At 43.3% G+C, this 23,154-nt stretch overlaps 1 protein-coding gene across 1 annotated transcript in view; it reads left to right on the top strand.

Annotated features, from left to right (window-relative positions):
- The first annotated feature begins 15,809 nt into the window (after positions 1–15,809).
- LOC126355549 (homeobox protein Hmx) overlaps positions 15,810–23,154 on the top strand; it is a 142,518-nt gene continuing 135,173 nt past the window's right edge. Inside the window, exons 1-2 of the mRNA XM_050005907.1 lie at positions 15,810–15,867; positions 15,928–16,084. Coding sequence (XP_049861864.1) covers positions 15,810–15,867; positions 15,928–16,084 — 215 coding nt within the window. The remainder of the gene's footprint in view (positions 15,868–15,927; positions 16,085–23,154) is intronic.

Here is a 23,154-nt window from a genome sequence, read left to right as displayed (position 1 = left end):
CGAGCAACTTGAAGGAACGTCACAGAGCAGTCAAGCCAAAAATGTGGAATATACACAGCGAAGATTAGATTAGATTAGATTAATACTTGTTCCATAGATCATGAATACGACACTTCGGAATGATGTGGAACGTGTCAGGTTAAAGAAAGATGTCTGTACAAGGTATTACGTTACACAAAATATTGCATGACACTAATGCTTAAGTTAGTTTTTTTCCCCTCCCTTAATTTATATCAAAAAATTCAGCCAATGAGTAGAAGGAGTTGTCATCTAGAAATTCTTTTAATTTATTTTTAAATGTTGGTTGACTATCTGTCAGGCTTTTGATGCTGTTTGGTAGGTGACCAAAGACTTTTGTGGCAGCATAATTTACCCCCTTCCGTGCCAAAGTCAGATTTAACCCTGCATAGTGAAGATCATCCTTTCTCCTGGTGTTATAGCTATGCACACTGCTATTACTCTTGAACTGGGCTGGATTATTAACAACAAATTTCATAAGTGAATATATATACTGTGAGGTTACTGTGAGGATCCCTAGATCCTTAAACAGATGTCTGCAGGATGACCGTGGGTGGACACCAGCAATTATTCTGATTACACGTTTTTGAGCAATGAATACTTTTCTACTCAACGATGAATTACCCCAGAATATGATACCATACGAAAACAGTGAATGAAAGTAGGCATAGTAAGCTAATTTACTGAGATTCTTATCACCATAATTTGCAATAACCCTAATAGCATACGTAGCCGAACTCAGACGTTTCAGCAGACCATCAATGCGTTGCTTCCAGTTTAACCTCTCATCAATGGACACACGTAAAAATTTTGAAAATTCTACCTAAGCTACAGACTTCTGTTCAAAGTCTATATTTATTACTGGAATTGTGCCATTTACTGTACGGAACTGTATATACTGTGTTTTATCAAAATTTAAACAGAGTCTGCTGAGAACCACTTAATAATTTTGTGAAAAACATCATTTACAATTACATCACTTAGTTCTTGGTTTTTGGATGTTATTACTATACTTGTATCATCAGCAAAAAGAACTAACTTTGCATCTTCATCAATATGGAATGGTAAGTCATTAATGTATATCAAGAACAGTAAAGGACCTAAGACCGAACCATGTGAGACTCCGTACTTGATAGCCCCCCAGTCTGAGGAATCAGCTGTTGTATTAACATTACATGAACCACATATTTCAGCTTTCTGCATTCTTCCAGTTGAGTATGAATTAAACCATTTGTGCACTGCCCCCCTCAAATCATAATGATTTAGCTTATCTAAAAGAATTCCATGATTTACACAGTCAAAGGCCTTTGAGAGATCACAAAAAATACCAATAGGTGATGTCCGGTTATTCAGAGCATTTAATATTTGATCAGTGAAAGCGTATATAGCATTTTCTGAATGCCAAGTAATTCACCAACGTTAAAAGGAGTCAAGCTGCACTTGAGTGACAGTAGATGTTTAAACAGGATGGACGTTTTCTTCCTTATGGTCCAATAGTACACTGACGTAGTAATCAATAAATATAAAGTAAAATATATATATGGAATTACTATACACGAAGAGAACAGTAAAACTGTTAGACTTGCCGGCTGCAGAAGAAGGATTTTAGACAACTGTTATCACAAAGTTCATAACGCCACTGATTTTATGAGTGAAATATTCCGTGATTTATGGAAAGAAATAGGAATACAAATGAAATCTTGGTAGCTAACAAAACTGCAACTATAGTAAACGTAATCTTTTTGGATGAAGCCCGAAGCAAGGCTCCAGGTTTAGTATCTGAGTAGCAGCAGAATAATAGAGAGTGGAAGAGACCAAATAGGGCAAGATAAAATACGATAATTAGAATAACCTATTAACGTCGAACAGTTTTAGTTAAAACGTTACGACTTTAGGTTATGGATAGTAACGAGACAGAGAAAAAGAAATCTGAGACATGGACATACAGAAAAATTAAGACTTCATTAGTATCTTCACGTAAGTACCCATCTGCCGTAGTTATTGTATACAAGATGGAAGTTACTAAAATCGTCTGTACAAATGTTTTTAATTATTCTTTCATTGTTGTCATACGTGTTTCGCTACTTGGCTATTGTCAGTTTATAAATAACCAAATCCAGTTCGTGGGGATACGTAATGCTTTTTGTACGACATTTCGTTTTGTTGGTCGATCTTTTATTCTATCATGTCTGCCACCATTTTCGCAGAGATAATGATAGTTCCACAACCTTTTCTTTTCGTTAGTTGTTTCTTTGGAGCGTGTGACATCAGTCGTACGTCTGTCAATATAGTGGGCTGGAATACTGCAGACTAATGGATTCGACTCTTCAGCTACTTAAGGAAGGAAACAGAAATGTAAAAGATTATGAAGGAGCCCGTGGGAAGAGACTCAAGGGCGCACCCGGCGAAGGATAGGGGGGGGGGGGGCTGTCCCACCACCCCACCACCATCAACACAGCCTCTTCGTACACCGAACACTCATCCTCCCCCGTGACTCGGGCAGGCGTGAGAGCTGTAAGAAAGCCAGAAGGCCTAATGCAGCGTAGTAGCAACTGTAATTACAGGCATTTGTTGTGAAAGCTGAAACCTACAAGTTTTTCATCATTAGGCGCAAAACAACAAACATGAGCTGCTCCCGCTAGCTCAAGTCGTGATTAGATTCATGTGGAGATTGCCCCTTCATAGTAAACACCACACAATTAAAAATAAAGCAAGAAAAAATGCACTAGAGAGACTAGTTAGTATTCCTACATCTATCAAACAATGCAAGATTTGGAAATAATTCTAGACTTAGAATTGGAGTGTTTTGTACGAGACATGGATATACAGAAGACAAGCATTGCTTTGTCTAGATGTAGACAAATACGGTCTCTATAGCGTATCTACTATGCCGATGTACGTTTCTAAGTCACAACTTCATCATCAGCATTTACTTTGTTTCACAAGAACTTTCACTGCGATATCAACACGGCAGAAAGTGGGTCCATGGGTATACAACGTATTCTTATCTGTGAAGCTATGGTGGAATATATAGAGAACTACTAAGAAATACGTGGTTTACTTTGTTGGAACTCATTGTCAGCCAGAGGACTTTGTTGATTTTTCCAATTCTATTCATATTCTACCACAATTTGCATTTAAGAATACACTGTAGCTCACACAGATACACGTTTCTGGCGTGTTGTCATCGCAAGTGAAGCTTTGATGATGAAGTTATGACTTCGATAACTATCTTTCAAAGTGAAAACACTATAAACTAGCAGATGGAATTTCATTAACTTTCGTCATATCAGACGCCACAGCCGCAGATTTATTGAAATTTATTGGGGAAGAGGGTGTGTTGGCGGTGGTGGGACCGCCCCCTCCCCCTTGCCCTTCGTCGGGTGCGCCCTTGAGTCTCTTCCCACCGGCTCCATCATAATCTTTTACATTTCTGTTTCCTTCCTTATGTAACTGAAGAGTCGATTCCATAAGTCGGCAGTATTCCAGGCCACTATATTCACAGACGATTTTCTACTTTGGCTGTATTATGATCACAGTCATTTGTTTCACTCTACTAGCTTATAACAGATTCTACAACAAAACTTTGTCTCGAAACCTGACAGAAAAACCAAAGAGATTCTGATAGCATGTGAAGCATGTTAGCGGCAAGAAACAATCAATGCCTTCTCTGCTTGAGAGCACTGGAGATACTGTCGAAGACTGTGCAGACTTATTAAACACACCGTTCCGAAATGCCTTCACAGAAGAAGATGAAGTAAATATTCCAGAATTCGAACCAAGAACGGCTCCCAACATGACTACGTAGAAGTAAAAATCCTCGGAGTAGTGAAGCAACTTAAATCACGCAATTAAAGGAAGTGTTCTGGTCCAGGCTGTATACCAATTAGGTTCTTTTCAGAAATGCTGACGCATTAGCTCCATAGTTGACAATCATATAAAACCCTTCCCTCGACGGAAGATCCGTATCCCAAGACTGGAAATTTTCACAGGTCACACCAATATCCAAGAAAGGTAGTAGGAGTATCTAGTTAATTAGAGGCTCATATCATTAATGTCTATATGCAGCAGGATTTAGGAAAAAATGTTTCAAATGGCTCAAAGCCCTATGCGACTTAACATCTGAGGACATCAGTCCCCTAGGCTTAGAACTACTTAAACCTAACTAACCTAAGGACATCACACACATCCATGCCCGAGGCAGGATTCGAAGTTGCGACCGTAGTAGCAGCGCGGATCCGGACTAAAGCTCCTAGAAGCGCTATGTCACAGTGGCCTGCAGGATTCTAGAACATATATTGTTTTCGAACATTATGAATTGCCTCGGAGAAAACGGTCTATTGACACACAGTCAACATGGGTATAGAAAACATCGTTCTTGTGAAACACAACTAGACCTTTATTCACATGTAGTGTTGAGTGCTAGTGACGAGGCATTTCAGATCGATTCCGTATTTATGGATCTCCGCAAGGCTTTTGACACTGTACCACACAAGCGGACTGTGATGAAATTGCGTGCTTATGGAGCATCGTCTCATTTATGTGACTGGATTTGTGATTTTCTGTTAGACAGGTCACTGTTCGTAGTAATTGACGGAAATTGATCGAGTAAAACAGAAGTGTTATAAGGCTTTTCTACATCTACATCTACATTTATTCTTCGCAAGCCACCTAACGGTGTGTGGCGGAGAGCACTTTACGTGCCAACGTCATTACCTCCCTTTCTTGTTCCAGTCATGTATGGGTCGCGGGAAGAACGACTGCCGGAAAGCCTCCGTGGGCGCTCGAATCTCTCTAATTTTACATTCGTGATCTCCTCGGGGGATATAAGTAGGGGGAAGCAATATATTCGATACCCCATCCAGAAACGCACGCTCTCGAAACCTGGACAGCAAGCTACACCGCGATGCAGAGCGCCTCTCTTGCAGAGTCTGCCACTTGAGTTTGCTAAACATTTCCGTAACGCTATCACGCTTACCAAATAACCCTGTGACGAAACGCGCCGCTCTTCTTTGGATCTTCTCTATCTCCTCTGACAACCCGACCTGTTACTGATCCCACACTGATGTGCAATACTCAAGTACAGGTCGAACGAGTGTTTTGTAAACCACCTCCTTTGTTGAAGGACTACATTTTCTAAGGACTCTCCCAATGAATCTCAACATGACACCAGCCTTACGACCAATTAATTTTATATGATCATTCCATTTCAAATCGTTCCGTACGCATACTCCCAGATATTTTACGGAAGTACCTGCTACCAGTGTTTGTTCCTTATCTTTATAAACGATTTGGGAGACAATGTGAGCAGCCGTCTTAAGTTGTTTGCAGATGACACTGTCTTTTATCGACTTGTAAAGTCATCAGATCAAAACAAATTGCAAAACGATTTAGAAAAGATATCTGAATGATGCGAAAATTGGCAATTGACACTAAATAACGAAAAGTGTGAGGTCATCCACATGAGTGCTAAAAGGAATTCGTTAAACTTTAGTTACAGTATTGATCATTCAAATCTAAAGGCCGTAAATTCAACTAAATACCTAGGTATACAATTACGAACAACTTAAATTAGAAGTAACACATACAAAATGTTGTGCGGAAGGCTAACTAAAGACTGCTTTTTATTGGCAGGAAACTTAGAAAATGTAACAGACCTACTAAGGAGCCTGCCCATACTACGCTTGTCCGTCCTCTTTTAGAATACTGCTGCACGGTGTGGGATCTTTACCAGATAGGACTGACGCAGTACATCGAAAAAGTTCAAAGAAGGGCAGCACGCTTTGTATTATCGCGAGATATGGGAGAGAGTGTCACTGAAATGATACAGGATTTGGGCTGTACATCATTAAAGAAAGGCGTTTTTCGTTGCTGTAGAATCTTCTCATGAAATTCCCATCACCAAATTTATCCTCCGAATGCAAAAATATTTTGCTGACGCCGACCACGTAGGGAGGAACGATCATTTCGATGAAATAAGATAAATCAGAGCTTGTACGGAAAGATATAAGTTTTCGTTCTTTCCGTACGCTATACGAAATCGGAACAATAGAGAATTGTGAATGTGGTTCGATTACACCTCTGCCAGACACTTAAATGTGATTTGCAGGCTATCCATGTAGATGTAGATTTAGATGTAGACATAATATCTCCTGAACTATGTCTCCCACAATGAAGTAATTTAAGTCTGTATCCAGACTGTCTTCAAAATTTGTTGTGAACATAGTTAGATAAATTAAAATGTGGTATCTGGGGCTGAAGTTTTGTCGCGTGAACAGCGCAAATATAGCAGGCAATAAACTTTCCTCCTTTCATCATTTCCTTTGGTGTCGGCAAGGAAAAGTTTCGCAAAGGTTTGAAATTAAGTTTAGCTTTGCGACCCAAAAAGCTTAAATGCAGAATTAATGATTTCTGTCATAATGGCCGCCGGGCTCGTGCTTGTCCTTATGTCACATTTACGATTTTGTAAAGTTAGTTGGAAATCGCTACGAGCTCTCATTCTGAAATACTGCATAAATGAAGTCCAGATACACTCCTGGAAATTGAAATAAGAACACCGTGAATTCAATGTCCCAGGAAGGGGAAACTTTATTGACACATTCCTGGGGTCAGATATATCACATGATCACACTGACAGAACCACAGGCACATAGACACAGGCAACAGAGCATGCACAATGTCGGCACTAGTACAGTGTATATCCACCTTTCGCAGAAATGCAGGCTGCTATTCTCCCATGGAGACGATCGTAGAGATGCTGGATGTAGTCCTGTGGAACGGCTTGCCATGCCATTTCCACCTGGCGCCTCAGTTGGACCAGCGTTCGTGCTGGACGTGCAGACCGCGTGAGACGACGCTTCATCCAGGGTAGTTGACTTACACCTTCTAGAGCACGTTGGGTGGCACGGGATACATGCAGACGTGCATTGTCCTGTTGGAACAGCAAGTTCCCTTGCCGGTCTAGGAATGGTAGAACGATGGGTTCGATGACGGTTTGGATGTACCGTGCACTATTTAGTGTCCCCTCGACGATCACCAGAGGTGTACGGCCAGTGTAGGACATCGCTCCCCACACCATGATGCCGGGTGTTGGCCCTGTGTGCGTCGGTCGTATTCAGTCCTGATTGTGGCACTCACCTGCACGGCGCCAAACACGCATACGACCATCACTGGCACCAAGGCAGAAGCGACTCTCATCGCTGAAGACGACACGACTCCATTCGTCCCTCCATTCACGCCTGTCGCGACACCACTGGAGGCGGGCTGCACGATGTTGGGGCGTGAGCGGAAGACGGCCTAACGGTGTGCGGGACCATAGCCCAGCTTCATGGAGACGGTTGCGAATGGTCCTCACCGATACCCCAGGAGCAACAGTGTCCCTAATTTGCTGGGAAGTGGCGGTGCGGTCCCCTACGGCACTGCGTGGGATCCTACGGTCTTGGCGTGCATCCGTGCGTCGCTGTGGTCCGGTCCCAGGTCGACGGACACGTGCACCTTCCGCCGACCACTGGCGACAACAGCGATGTACTGTGGAGACCTCACGCCCCACGTGTTGAGCAATTCGGCGGTACGTCCGCCCGGCCTCCCGCATGCCCACTATACGCCCTCGCTCAAAGTCCGTCAACTGCACATACGGTTCACGTCCACGCTGCCGCGGCATGCTACCAGTGTTAAAGACTGCGATGGAGCTCCGTATGCCACGGCAAACTGGCTGACACTGACGGCGGCGGTGCACAAATGCTGCGCAGCTAGCGCCATTCGACGGCCAACACCGCGGTTCCTGGTGTGTCCGCTGTGCCGTGCGTGTGATCATTGCTTGTACAGCCCTCTCGCAGTGTCCGGAGCAAGCATGGTGGGTCTGACACACCGGTGTCAATGTGTTCATTTTTTCATTTCCAGGAGTGTATTTGCGCGACATCATTTACGCTGCCTCTAGGCATACGTACGCAATATCTAGCTATAATAATGGTCCTAGTGTGTTAAATCCTTAACGTAACGTTATGCCTCTTAGTGAGTAGACTATGACAATCTTCTAAATTTTGAAACTGAGTCAGTAACTATACAAAGTATGAAAAATTAAATTTTTATTGCCCCTGGAAACAATCAGTTAGGCAATCTGCAAATGGGATTGCGCATCGTGATCCGCGACAGCCGTTTCGTAATTTAGGTCTTTCGCGACGAGTTTAACATTATTATCAAATAAGTCTTTTAGCTTACATGCAAAAATATATTTAGGCCCGAGTCATTTCGTATAGTGAGGTGATGGACGGTAAAGCCTAGTTTACACGACGACACTGCGTTACCGGCCACTGCGCATGCGCGCCGTTCGTTTGGGCAACTCTTCGGTGAATCTAAACAGTTTCGGCTTGTTCCAACTTTGGAGACACTAGTTGCATGAGTTTTGAGTTTATGCGTGTTCGTAGAGTGTAGACAAACTGAAATATGAAGTGGGGAAAGGAGAATAATGTTCGCTTTTAGGATATTTAGGCTTTGCATAGGTGTTTGTAGGATTTCAGTAATGCTGATTACAAAAATAAGCAACATATTGCTGCTCCTGAGACCATTACGTGCGATCAGAAAATGGGTAGTTTGACAATATCTGAGCTACAGGGCAAAATTTAGTGAATTAGGAGCACATATACAACTGAATTAAGAAAAATACAAACAAATGTAATTCTAGCTGTGGAAATAGTCTTGTCTACAAGACTAAAATCCCATCGTTACAGTTGGCCCATTCCTTGTTTTTTTAAGTAATATTGTTGACAGGAAGGAAGGCTATGCAAATCAAATCAAGAAGCTACATTCTTTATTCGGTATTAATCTATTTAAAACATCGGAGCACTGCTCCCCATTCACAAATGTTTGAATTTTGAAATATTGCCACTGTACAGATCTGTCTTCAAGAGAGCAGTTTCCAAACAATTCTCTTCTTAATACGGCGTGCTACGGATAATTACTGCTGTTAATGTTAATAATTATTGGTATTCATGAAAAAGCGTCATCACCAACTAACTCGCATTCGGGAGGACGACGGTTCGATCCCGTCTCCGGCCATCCTGATTTAGGTTTTCTGTGATTTCCCTAAATCTTTTCAGGCAAATGCCGGGATGGTTCCTTTGAAAGGGCACGGCCGATTTCCTTTCCAATCCTTCCCTAACCCGAGCTTGCGCTCCGTCTCTAATGACCTCGTTGTCGACGAGACGTTAAACACTAACCACCACCACCACCACCACCAACTAAAACCGCATCTTGATAGCATGCCGAGTGTTCTCGATTGTAATGCAAGCAATGTGATGAGTAATTTTAGTTCTGGCGACAATGCTTCATGTATTACAATTCATTATGGCATAATGAACTCTATTTAGAAGAAATGTGAACAGTTCTGGTGACATTCTAAGATAATTAAAAGAACTTCTTGGGTCTTTCTTTATAAATTATTTCAGCAAGGATGCTGAACAACTGGGCTGACGTCTTTTCTTCATTCAGTCACGAATCGAAACTCGTTTCTTGTTATTTTCTTACGCAGTGATTCCACGGAACAAGTTTTAACTTCATCACAACTGGAGCGACGTGCACCTGCCAAAACTTTCATTTCAGACACGACTCAGGTACACACAAAAAGACGAAACTGAAGTGTATACTGTTGTCGCCGTGTCTACCGTCAAATATGTAACCGCTTGCGTGCAACTCATTCTACGCAACGAGTGGCGCAACCCAATGTCGTCATTTAATCTAGGCTTAACTGTACACCGGCGGGTAAGCGTACGCATTTGTTTTTTGTAGCTGTTGGTAACAATCAATAACAGTTGACTATAGTGATAGGGTATTGTGTGGTGACTGTAATTTCACGATTACGCTAGACAGGTTCTCGAAGTCGTCAGAATAAATGAACGTGATTGATTTTAATTCCACGGAAAAACCCATTTTTCTTAATTAGGACGTTGTTATTTACAAGGCGATAGCGTTACGACTAGTTCTGTCTGTGTGAAACTGAACACTGTTACGGTCTGTCAAGCGAGCACTTCACATTCAAGTTGCTTACACGCAGCTGACATCGAAATAAGTGTCCAAGGAATAGAAAAGCAACTAAAGTCACTCAGCAGAGGAAAGTCCACTGGCTCTGACGGGATACCAATTCGATTCTACACAGAGTACGCGAAAGAACTTGCCCCCCTTCTAACAGCCGTGTACCGCAAGTCTCTAGAGGAACGGAAGGTTCCAAATGATTGGAAAAGAGCACAGGTAGTCCCCGTCATCAAGAAGGGTCGTCAAGCAGATGCGCAGAACTATAGATCTATATCTCTGACATCGATCCGTCATAGAATTTTAGAACATGATTTTAGAACATGTTTTATGCTCGCGTATCATGTCATTTCTAGAAACCCAGAATCTACTCTGCAGGGATCAACATGGATTCCGGAAACAGCGATCGTGTGAGACCCAACTCGCTTTATTTGTTCATGAGACCCAGAAAATATTAGATACAGGCTCCCACGTAGATGCCATTTCCCTTGACTTCCGGAAGGCGTTCGATACAGTTCCGCACTGTCGCCTGATAAACAAAGTAAGAGCCTATGGAATATCAGACCAGCTGAGTGGCTGGATTGAAGAGTTTTCAGCAAACAGAACACAGTACGTTGTTCTCAATGGAGAGACGTCTACAGACGTTAAAGTAGCCTCTGGCGTGCCACAGGGGAGTGTTATGGAACCATTGCTTTTCTCAATATATATAAATGACCTAGTAGATAGTGTCGGAAGTTCCATGCGGCTTTTCGCGGATGATGCAGTAGTATACAGAAAAGCTGCAGCATTAGAAAATTGCAGCAAAATGCAGGAAGATCTTCAGCGGATAGGCACTTGGTGGAGGGAGTGGCAATTGACCCTTAATATAGACAAATGTAATGTATTGCGAATACATAGAAAGAAGGATCCTTTATTGTATGATTATATGATAGCGGAACGAACACTGCTAGCAGTTACTTCTGCAAAATATGTGGCAGTATGCGTGCGGAACGTTTTGAAGTGGAATGATCATATAAAACTAATTATTGGTAAGGCGGGTGCCAGGTTGAGATTCATTGGGAGAGTCCTTAGAAAATGTAGTCCATCAACAAAGGAGGTGGCTTACAAAACACTCGTTCGACCTATACTTGAGTATTGCTCATCAGTGTGGGATCCGTACCAGATAGGGTTGACGGAGGAGATAGAGAACATCCAAAGAAGAGCGGCGCGCTTCGTCACAGGGTTATTTGGTGAGCGTGATAGCGCTACGGAGATGTTTAGCAAACTCAAATGGCAGACTCTGCAAGAGAAGCGCTCTGCATCGCGGTGTGACTTGCTGTCCAGGTTTCGAGAGGGTGCGTTTCTGGATGAGGTATCGAATATATTGCTTCCCCCTACTTATACCTCCCGAGGAGATCACGAGTGTGGAATTAGAGAGGTTCGAGCGCGCACGTAGGCTTTCCGGCAGTCGTTCATCCCAAGAACCATTCGCGACTGGGACAGGAAAGGGAGGTAATGATAGTGGCACGTAAAGTGGCCTCCGCCGCACACCGTTGGGTGGCTTGCGGAGTATAAATGTAGATGTAGATGTAGATGTAGAAGTTAACAGTGTATTTGGTAAAATGACGAATCGTTTCGCCGCCTGTATGTGTCCGTTTATCAGTACCATCTATGCCTGCTTCAGAGCACTTATTTATATTTATGTACTTTCAGTTTAAATAAAATTGGAAAACAGAAAAAAGGGAGCGACAAATCGTGTCTCACCCAAGGGCAAGTTGATGAAGCGAGAAAACTTATTAATGAGAGGTCCGGAGGGCTGCTGCGAAGAAAGTTGATTGCAGTGAAGCAACGCTTCGAAAGGGACACAATTTAATTCATTTGGCTGAGAACCTTAAACCTGCGAAAAATTACTTTTGGTAGCCAATATAAGTATTTTGTTTTTAATTGTTGTTAATTACTCTTTTATGTTGATTACCGGAGCTAAATTCGTGGGATGATACAGTAAAGTGTTCAGTGAGGAAACTGAAGTATATCTAGCGAAACATATTAAAGATCTCGAGGCTAAATTTTACGGAGTAACCCTTAAGAAACTCGTCAAAGTGGTTTGCTAATTTGCTGAGCAGAATGGGCTACGGCATCGCTTGAATAGTGAAGTGAAATCTGCAGGAAAATATTGGAAGTACCGCTTCCTTAAGATTCTTTATGTACGCCAGAACAGTGCAGCTTAGACAGAGCTGTAGGTTTCAGCAAGGTACAAGTAGAAACTAAGTTTCGTAACCAGAAACAAAGTCTAGAAACGTTCAAGTTCCCTCTTCATATGCTGTACAACGCGCAGGAGACTGGTTCTACAGTTTCTGTTAATAGTCCCACCGGTTTGGCAACAGAGGTGAAGAAATCTGTAAAGAAAGTAAACTAGCAGAACGAGGTCAGATGGTAACAGCCTTATGCTACCTTAATCCCACTGGACATTTCATACCAGTTGCATTGACTTTTCCTCATAAGCAGAATTATCTGGATCTGTCCAACAATTCTCCAGTAGGCTCTCTTGGCCCCGTGAATGAATCAGTTTCTGAATTCTCCCTAGATATTCAGCAGCACTTCGAAAAACATGTTAAAACTTCTGTGCATGATCCCGTCATACTGATTCTTGATAACCAAATCTCTCACTATACTCTCTCGGCTGTACAATTTTGCAGACATCATACTGTACTATTACGACCGCCATCACATGCAAGTCATACGCTATAGCCGTTAAATAAAGCCATATTTGGCCCATTCAATAAATTTGATGCGGGAGAAATCGAGAAATGGCATTGTAGCAATTCAAGGAGAGCTGTTGCTCAGAGGGAAGCGTCCGGTGCATTCCGCCCAGCGTTTGAAAGAGTGTCGGCTACTGGAAAAGCTATAGCTTCTTTCCCTGATACAGGAAGTCTTGACAGAATGAAATACGTTGCCAAACAATGAAAGATCTTGCTGAATCAGTAACATGCCCCGTGTTCAACGACCACTGTGGCGATGAAGGTCATCAAGAGAGAAAGAAGCAGGAGGAATTACCATGAAAGACAAAAGGTGTCAATCATTAGCTACCAGTGATCGAAGACATCAACCCTCCAATTTCTCCACTTCAACTCGAATACCTATTCTCACCGTTTATTCCCTCCGCAAACGTTAAACAATAAAAAGAAGGAAACGAAGTGGCCAGAAATCGGTCATTCTAACTTCTTTTTCTCATAAGAAAATCCTTGGGTCGAGGAATGGTTTAAAAGGGCAGACAGAAAAGAAAAAGTAAGAATGGTTGAAACAAAATCTGAAAAATTGCTCAGCAAGACGAGCCTCAACGTATCAAGAGGAGCAGAAAAAAAAATTCAGGAACCAAGCGACCTTCAAATTCACAATAGCGACAATTTGGACCAAGCACACCAGAACACGAGACCTCAAACAACAGTGTTTACGACTGTCCATGATGTGACGAGTGTTGTGATGGTAAGGATTGATTAAAATGTGGCGGGGCGTGGCGAGTGGTGCCATGAGTTATGGATACGATGTGAAGGACACAAAAATGTTACTTGCGATCACTGTAAAAGGCAATTTGTAAAGTGTTAATGGTGAAGCGAAACTAAAAACATAAACACACACACACACACACACACACACACACACACGCACGCACACACACACACACACACACACACACACACACACACACACACACACACAAACGCACGCGCCCGTACATAAACGCACACACAGAGAGGGGGAGAGAGAGAAAAAGAAAGAGAGAGAAAAACAGACCAATACCAGACGCTCTCACAAACTAAAGATGAACGCATCCCGCAGAAGCAAAACAAAACATACGAAATGGCGAGGTCAAGTGGTCTTTCGAAACACAAAAACGTGAATATATTTAGTGTTAGCAAAAGTGCTGTCTGCGAAAATCTAACACGTAGACGTCAAAGAATAGGAAGAATGACATAAGCAACAAAAAGCCAAGAATAGCGATAAAGATTGATACTGCTTAGGTTTACAGTACTAAGTTAAAGCATTCGGAATGTTTACGAACCTAACAAAGAAAAAATTGTAAGAGAAATAAACACATTGTTACAAGTGACCACTGAAGATGTTTTAGAATAAAGCGAAACGCATTTGATCGTAATAAGAGTTTCATTACAGTTGGAAAAGACCGTGTTTATCGTATAAAACTTGAATATCTGCGACTACGGATGAAAGATCCCGCAAGACAAAGAAGACAACACGTAAATAAAAACTACGTGCGTAGAGTTAGTCTACCCTCCACTAGCTTCACCAATTTATATAAAATGTAAACACAACTTTAAAAACATTTTGGTATATTGAAGTTTAAAGCGAATTTTATTATTAAGCTTTCTGTTGACCTCGGTGTCTTGGTAGACGCTATGGGTACGACGAAAATTGGATTTACCTAGTATCGAATGACCGAGTTTTCGCCGGGCGGTGTGGACGTGCGGTTCTAGGCGCTTCAGTCTGGAACCGCGTGACCGCTACGGTCGCAGGTTCGAATCCTGCCTCGAGCATTGATGTGTTTGATGTCCTTAGGTTAGTTAGGTTTAAGTAGTTCTAAGTTCTAGGAGACTGATCGCCACAGATGTTAAGTCCCTTAGTGCTCAGAGCCATTTGATCCACTTTTCAGTATGGTGTTTGTTCCTTATATCGAATTGCGAGTTGAAATGGGCAGTACATTTCGGACTGTTAAGTATACTGCGGAAACAATGCATGCTCGTACTATTTTTCTCGGCGGTCGCAATCAGAAGGAGTGGTGTGGTTAGCCGAGAACGCCCTTACGTGCCCGCCTCTCTTACCGCAACGACCATCAATCAAAGGGGATACAAGCGGGAGCATCAAATATTTAGGAGATAGCGCAGAAGTTTCCCCCCTCAGCTGGGCAGTAATTAAGGTCCGGCGGAGACGGGGTGTGGCCGGCTGCAAGTGTTGCGGTGCCCCCTCCCGTAATCATCGGTAATTGCCCCGCCGACGTTCACCTCCTTACATAATAACCTCTCTGTCGCTTTTGCACTCGGAGAAACGCGGGCGCTAGAGGGAGGTCGATTTTAAGCCCTTCTGAGAGGGGAGATCCAGAATCGCACCTTTATAACTCGTCAAAAAAACATCCCCCTCCCGACAGAGCGAGGAAGGCCGCCAGCCGCCGCGCCAGGCCGTGTAGTGGGGGGGAAGGGGGACGGAGAGGGGCAGTATCGATCGCCGACGCCACCCCACCATTGGCCGGCGCCGAGCCAACCAATGGGCGCGCCCAAGGAGGGTGGCTGCGCGGACGAGCGAAAATGGTCCTTACGGGCCGGGGTTGGCGTGGCGCTAGGGGCTAATCTTGTCCGTTATCGCTCGACCAATCCCAGAATGGGCGCAGTCGCCAGAGATCCCTGTCGATACGGAGGTTTTAAGCATGGTTGACACTTCTATCTGTCGCGTAATTATCTTATTTGCGAACCGCTCCGCGGGTCCGGCGGCGGCAGAGGGCGGAAGAGGGAGACAGGGCGCGACGACGGGCAGCAGGCAGCGCAGGCCCTGCCCACCTCCCCGCGAGGCGACCACGTGCTCCCCACACACACACAGATACACACACACACACACACACTCTGCGCCACGCCACGCACGCACGCACACCCGGCCGCAATCGGTGGTTTGCGGCGGAGGCCGACGCGCCGTGACGCTAGCTCGCAGACGCCGACGACCACGTGCGACGGCGCCGCTGCGAGGCTGGTAATGCACTAGAGAGTGGAGCGCAGCGGAGCTGTGCCATGGGAGACGCCAGGTCGGCGGAGCTGGAGGTGTCCGTGGTGAGCAGCCCCGCGTCGAGCCGGTGCTCGTCCCCCGGAGCCGGCAGCATGACGCCGCCGCCGGGAGCGAGCGGCGCAGGCGGCGGCGGCGTGGGCGGCGGCGACAGCCAGAAGGCGGGCGCGCCGCTCTACACCTCCTTCAGCATCTCCAGCATCCTGAGCCGCGACAGCCCGCGGCGGCCGCAGCCACTGCCCGCCGCCGCGCCACCGCTCCACGACTCCGCCATGCTCTCCAGGTAAGCCGGCCGCGAGCCCCGTCTCACGGCAACGCGTGGTTTTCGCCCCACACCACTCACTCGCCTTTTCGCTAGTCCTCAGCACGAATCTGGGGTTCTCAAGCGCTACGGCAAGTGGCCGACATGCCACCGTTTCGCATACTACCGTGTCCAGCTACAGTGATTTACGAGATTGAACAGTTCCTCTGTTATGTGCACGGTGCTTTTGCGGGAACGTAGATGTTGAGATCGACTCCAAAGAACTAATTATTTCGTTACAGTTCTACAGTACAAAACTACAGGCCTGTACAAAGTTCATAACGAGTGTCTAGAGAGACGTGCGAGTGTGCAGCTGCCAACCGAAAGCAAAGAAGTCTAGGCCTCTTCCACTCCCTGAGGTTTTCGGTGTACGGCACACCGCCGGCTTTTCCGGTCATAAGGAGCATTAAATGTCGGTTTTCATGCGCTACGCAAGTCTGGATCACGGCGGAGTGGCACGATCCCTTAACTCGCTACTAAGCCGGCCCCCGTGGCGTACATTGCTATGGATACGCACTGTTCCCTCCGAGAGACAATCAACAGTACGTTCTTTGTTACGTGTACGGTGCTTTTGCGGGAAAGTGAATGCTGAGATCGACTCAGTGCAACTAATTACTTCTGTACAGGAGCTACAACGCAAGACTACAGAACAGTGGCCGCCAAAGTGCGACCTGCAACCTACACGCGACCCGCATCAAGTTTTCGTACAGTCCTCGGTTTTCATCCGAATTTTAAAACAATACGCATTTGGCAACTAACAGCTGAATCCAAGAGAAAAAAAAAGAAAGCAAGCTAGCGTTATGGGCTTCCTAAAAGTGTAGTTTCCCTGCTAAGTAACCAACAGTAGTACTTATATAGACAATAATATTTTTAGATGTGCTTAATTTTAATAGACATTGGTGGATTGTGCAGCGAGACAAGTAAAACTTCAGCGCTTACCTGACGGACTTATGGGTACGCAGCGCGGCCGCAGCGGGGTGAGTGTACGTAAGTGCGCGAATGTTTAATTGTTCGTCTTGTAGAACCGCCAGTTTTCGAACGTGCGCGACTTATACTGATCAGCTGCTAAGGTATAAATTTTGACACGGAAGAAACATGGATTCGTGAATGCGTATTACAGAGAAGGTCATCTTCGAATACAGTACATATCTGTAGCAAGGATTATCTGTTCTAATACAAAGCAATGGGTACAAGAAAACTTAACATTCAAAGCATTTAGTAAACATTCATGATCGCGTGTCGTTGCATAATGCACTTAAATTTAAGTAAAGTTACTCTTACTTACCAATTGTTCGTCCGGTCACACAAACTTCGCAGCAGTATGTCGTCAGGTAATTACAGTGTTCGCACTTTGGGGTCGCTAAGTGTATCAGAGAACAGACGACATCAGGTGTTCCAAATGACATGATCGGTACTTGGGCGCTGGTGGTGAACTTATCCCGCCCTTACTCAAACTGGTCTATGTGCGCTCATTTGACATACCAATTTATGTAGCTTACAAATTAACAATAAAATGGGTATACATGCGGCCCTAGGTAGCGTTCCGCGGTGTCAGCAGAAAAGGTTGTCGACCACTACTACGAACGTATGCAAAGCTCGTATGTCCATAACGACTGTTTGGAGGGACGTGCGTGTATGCAGCTCTTAACGGTGAGCAGGGATGCCTATGCCTTTTTCACTCCCTAAGGCTTCCGTTGTATGGGGCATTGCCGGCTTTTTCGGTAAGCCGGGGCATTAAATGCGGGCTGGGGGTTTTCGCGCGCGCTACGTCAGCGTATGCCACACGTGTCTTACCACCGAAACTCAAAAAAGATTCTGGAAGAGGGTACTAATGGCCTTATTCGAATTATGCAAATGGTCCTAGAGGTTGAAGAGCATTTACCAGGCAAGGGAGACTCGTAATGTACTGCAAATACGTAGACTAATCTGCAGAGAACTTTGAAGTGGATGGCAGAGGGTACTTAGCTCACCATTATAAGTTAGGATATCTTTCCGCTGTTGTCGTGTTCAGGAGCGCGGGAAAAATGACGGCCTAAAAGGCCCTCTGCGTGCCGTAATTAGTCTGATCTTGTCTTCACGAATGAACATATCTCTAGAACCTTCTAGCTTTCTTCTCAGCAAATTTTGTAAGCAGACTTTCGCGGGCTAATTTGCGTCTGTCTTCAAAAGCCCATAAATTCAAGTTTTCGTCATTTCCGTAGCGCTATCTCGCCAGTTAAAGCTTCGAGCATTCACGCAGCAGCTTTTCGTATACTTGCAAACTCCCCTGCTAGGTCTGTTTGGGACGAGCAGAATTCTAAGATATACGCCTGAGTTGGAAGCAGACTCTTTTGTATAGGGACCACGTTTTTTCTTTGTTTAGTATACTGACGGGAACGTAAGTTACTGAAAAGTGCTACAAGAGAGGACAGTGACACTGAAGATGGACAAAAATGTAAAAGTAGTCTCTAGTGAAAGAGGCCACACCTTTACATTTAGATATTATAGGAAAGAAAAAGCTACAGATAAACGGGGTTGAAGATACCTGTACTCCAACGAGAATAAGAAGTGATCAAGTTTTGACTAGGTGCACATTTCACGACAAGAGAGAGGCAACAAAACGGTTACAAATGCCATAACAGATGAAGGAAACCGATAGTGAAAAAAGAAAATCGCTTTTCTCTAAAGCACTTGAAACATGCAGAAGCAGGAGATGCATTTCGTGATCTAACGTGCATGATGCCAGAAGATTGACTGCTAGCACTCTTCTGCTGCCTATCCCGTAGAAAAATATATTCAAGAGGAAAATTCAGCTGTTACTTCTACTGTGTGCCTGGTGCAAGTTTCCGCCGTTGTTTTAACTCTTTGTTTGATTCGGTAATTTGTATTTTCCACTAGTAGCCTGCAGTAGTACACGCAGACTGTTACAGTTCTCTAAAACAGACAAGGCAACCAAAGAAAGAGACTCTTTCGTTATCCGTCATTTATGGCATTTAATATATTTATTTCCCTTTAAATTATGTATTAAAATACAATAAGTACCCTTCAGTTTATCATTGCCACACTTGTGCAATATGCGGAATCATAGGTCTGCTGTTACCTGCGGAGTTTGGCAATTGTTGTTAATGCAAGTTTTGTGTGAACCTAGCCTGCTAGGCTGCGGCTGTCGTCAAACAGTTGTCAAACAACACTACTTGCATTCTTTGTTGTGTGTACTGTGCTTCTGTGAGCAAATAGATTTTGAAACAGACACAGAAGAATGAATGACTTTCGTACTGAAAAGATCTGTGCAATAGCATAAGACGCCAGACGTACACAAAGATCGTATTCTCAAAACGAAAGTCTGGATTAAGTGCTTGCATCTCTTTACATAGTTCTTGAAATCCTAGACATAGGTAAAATCAGTAACATATTTATTAAGATCGTCTAGCTTCAGTGTACCACTAAAGATCTGCTGTATTTTCTTCACTCAGATTTCATACATTCTTTTCAGACTATATTGATTTTCATCATAGTTCGTAAATGTCTCTTTTTCCCCATAACTCAGTTCGGCGAAATTTTTAACGTACATCCAACAGAAATTTAAAAACAACAGCTCTTCAACCAAATGCTGAAAAGCATCGGCCGATCCTCTTCTTTGTTTACTTAGACGAATCTAACGGATTCTCTGATGCTACTGTCGCCTATACTGTCGATACCCTTCGTCAGGACATTGCGTGTGACGCTGTGCGCAATCCTTGTATCCGTTTAAATTTTTCACATGTCACACGTGACAACGTGCCGTTCTCGTATGCCAACTCTCCCATGCGCAAATGCAGGATATATTGCCGTGTTCACTAACAGCAACTATTACTATCAAAGAAGAAAATTATGAAACAACTCTGTCATCTTTTTCAATTTTAGAAAATAAAGATGTCTACTTAGCAGGACATATCTGCTTATTTATAACGACTAAAGGTATCTTCTGTTGATAACTCGGGAAAATGTCTGTTGGCAGCAGATTGCTATGGACAAAAACCGGTGTCTGAGAGACGATGCACGCTGCCGCCGTACCGGTCATCTTGATTGTATTTTAATTCCTGATAGTCACAATTACACTTACCACTGAGATACTTACCGTGTTTTCATTGACCAATAAGAATGTGGTAAAACCCTGCGACTGCTATCTATTGTCTCACGCTATGTAGTCTATAGATATCCAATGAACAATTACAGAGTCAGGATACTTTTAGCCAAAGGATAGACAAGATCGTAATGGGATATAGGGAGTCACATTGGGAATATTTGGGAGGAGATTACCTGTTCTGTTGCAGCATTTGCCTTCCAACTAAGGAAAATCTCTCTAAAATCTGGATCAGAACCGGGAAGTGGGAATTATTTTTAATTTAATTCTGAGGCATTATGCCCCGGGCAAAAATTTTGAAAGAGTTTATTGTGTACAGTTGTATAGTATGTATACTTGTGTCTGTTTATGTGTTTACACAGTAAGGTGGTTGTCATAGTGGACATGTGTAGCGTACCTATGGGGTTGCCGATCACAGACATTGCGTCCAGACGCTTTATCGCCATAGGGGTAGTTATTACAGTTGATTATAATAAAATACGAGCCATATCACACAACGTTCGTCATGCAACTATACGGAGATTGTGGAGTTATGGAAGTGTTATATTGTGATACGAAGACGGTACATAGAGGCCTATCTGAAAATAATATTAAGATTAACGGAAAAAATAACAACAATAAGGGGTTTTCATCTCCAAGAATGAAATGTCGCTAAGTTCATCATCAGATGACAATGTTTACGGGAATTGCGGTATAAACAATGTTTAGAGCGTCGAGAAAACTGTAAAGTTGGCGAAATACATTTCAGAGAAACATTCTGTTAATTAGGTACGAAAAACTTGGAGCAGAAGCATTATTGTTTTGTCTCGCAGGAACGTGGGATAAGCGTGATATTTTCGGGTGACTGCAAATGCGTAGCCGTTTACACTAAATAATTAAATACTCAAAATAGGCTTAACACAGCCAGTTGAAATTCCACACTGACAGTGCACCATCGTAATAGTGTACGAAAGAAAACGTATTTTGTAAATACGATTCACACTGTTGCAACGAATTAATCTTGCGGTTCTAATAAACAGAGGCAGTTACGTTTAAATATTATGCTGGGTGTGTTTCATACTACGAACGTGCCTGTCACAGAGGCTTAAACAAAACGTACTGGAAGAATGCAAACTTTTGCTTAAAATGTCTATTGCTCTGTTAACTAGATCTCAAAACTATACAGCCTCATTAGCAGACAGCTATATTTATCGTAGTTACAGTACAAATGTTGCGATGGTTGCCACGGGAGACGCAACATTAGTGAAACCAGGCGCATTAACATATTTTATACAAATGCTCCTGTCATTTAAATTCTGCCGCATGCCTTTACATTTCTTTGATAGCACAAGTCATGTGAAGTACACTGGTGGTATCTCACGAATGTAAACCAATAGAAGCGGTGTAAGCAAAGAAGTTTTCCCAAGTATTAACTAACATGACTGTGGCTAATGTACTAATTATAATATTCACACGCAGTATCTGCTGATCAGGGTGTTTTCCACTCTTACTAGCAGTAGCAAAACGGAAGAACATTGACGTAAAGACCCACAACGAAGCTCCACCCGCTGTTATTGTTTGAGCAGTGTTTCGTATTTTGTGGCCTGATGACAATACTTCACACAACATAAATAATTATGTACCGTTTGCTGCTAAGACTTCGAAGCGACAAGTGAAAAATACTTCATAGAAAAGTTTCTGAAGTATGTAGGCGCTATTCAGCAGTTCCCAGGAGTAGCGCTATATATTCACAAGTTTTACCTCCGCCGAACATGGAATATGGTACGAATATCAAAAATGATAGCGGGTAACAATAGCGCAGATCTACGGACCCTCCGCCGAACATCGAATATCGTATAAATATCAAACATGATAGCGGGTAACAATAGTGCAGGTCTACGGACGACAGACTGTCTCTGATTGCAACAAAACACTAGGCTTACATTTACTGACACAGAGCTGTCATAGACGTGACAATTTACTATCGAAAAATGATTACAAACAATGCAGCCGCACATTAAAAATTCTTAGAGATGAGGTTACTCGTAGAGCTTCCTTTGATGTATGAGATTCAGGATCGCCACTGTCTACTCTACAAGTATAATTTGTACAAATCAAAATAATAAAATCTTTTCTCGTTCTCAATTAATTATTCGTTGCATTACAGCCTGGGATAACAGTGGATTCGCAAAGAATACTTTTAGCCCAGAAACAAGTGATATGGATAATCTGCATTGCCAGTTCCCAAACTCCGTTGTTTTTTTTAGAGCGGTCAGTCCCCTGATTACTTTGATGTGGCCCGCCACGAATTTCTCTCCTGTGCTAACTTTTTCATCTCAAAGTAGCTCTTACAACCTATGTTCCCAATTATTTGCGGGACGTATACCTATCTCTGCCTTCTTCCACACTTCTTATCCTCTACAGCTCCCTTTACTTCCATGGAAGTTTCTCTTCGTGTTTTGTCAGTGTTTTCCGTAATCCTTTCCTCGCCGATTCTGCGGAGAATCTCCTCATTTCTTACCCTATTACTCCATCTAATTTCGAACATTCTTCTGCAGTACCATATCTCTTCTATTTGTTTTCACACAGTCCAGACGTCTCTTGGCAAGGAACGCCCTTTTTGCCAGTGCTAGTCTGCTTTTTATGTCCTCCTTGTTCCGTCTGCCATGAGTTATTTTGCTGCCTAGTTAGCAGATTTCCTCAACTACACATATTTCTTGAACGCAAATTATGATGTTAAGTTTTTCGTTTTTTTTCTGCTGCTTCTCTCTAGTTTCGTCTTTCTTTGATTTACTGTCAAACCATGTTCTGTACTCATTAAACTGTTCAGTCCATTGAACAGGTTCTATAATTCTTCTTCACTGTTTTAAGTAAAATAATCTAGTTTTTGTTTCCATTGTTTTATATTTAGAGCTGCAAAGCTGTTTTCAGTAACTTGCCTACATAACTGATAATTGTGAGTGATAAGCCG

The sequence above is a fragment of the Schistocerca gregaria genome, chromosome 3 (genome assembly GCF_023897955.1).
Source record: "Schistocerca gregaria isolate iqSchGreg1 chromosome 3, iqSchGreg1.2, whole genome shotgun sequence".
In the NCBI taxonomy this organism is placed as follows: Eukaryota; Metazoa; Arthropoda; class Insecta; order Orthoptera; family Acrididae; genus Schistocerca; species Schistocerca gregaria.
The sequence above is the reverse complement of the archived record's forward strand: the minus strand, read 5'-3'. Positions and strand labels throughout refer to the sequence as shown.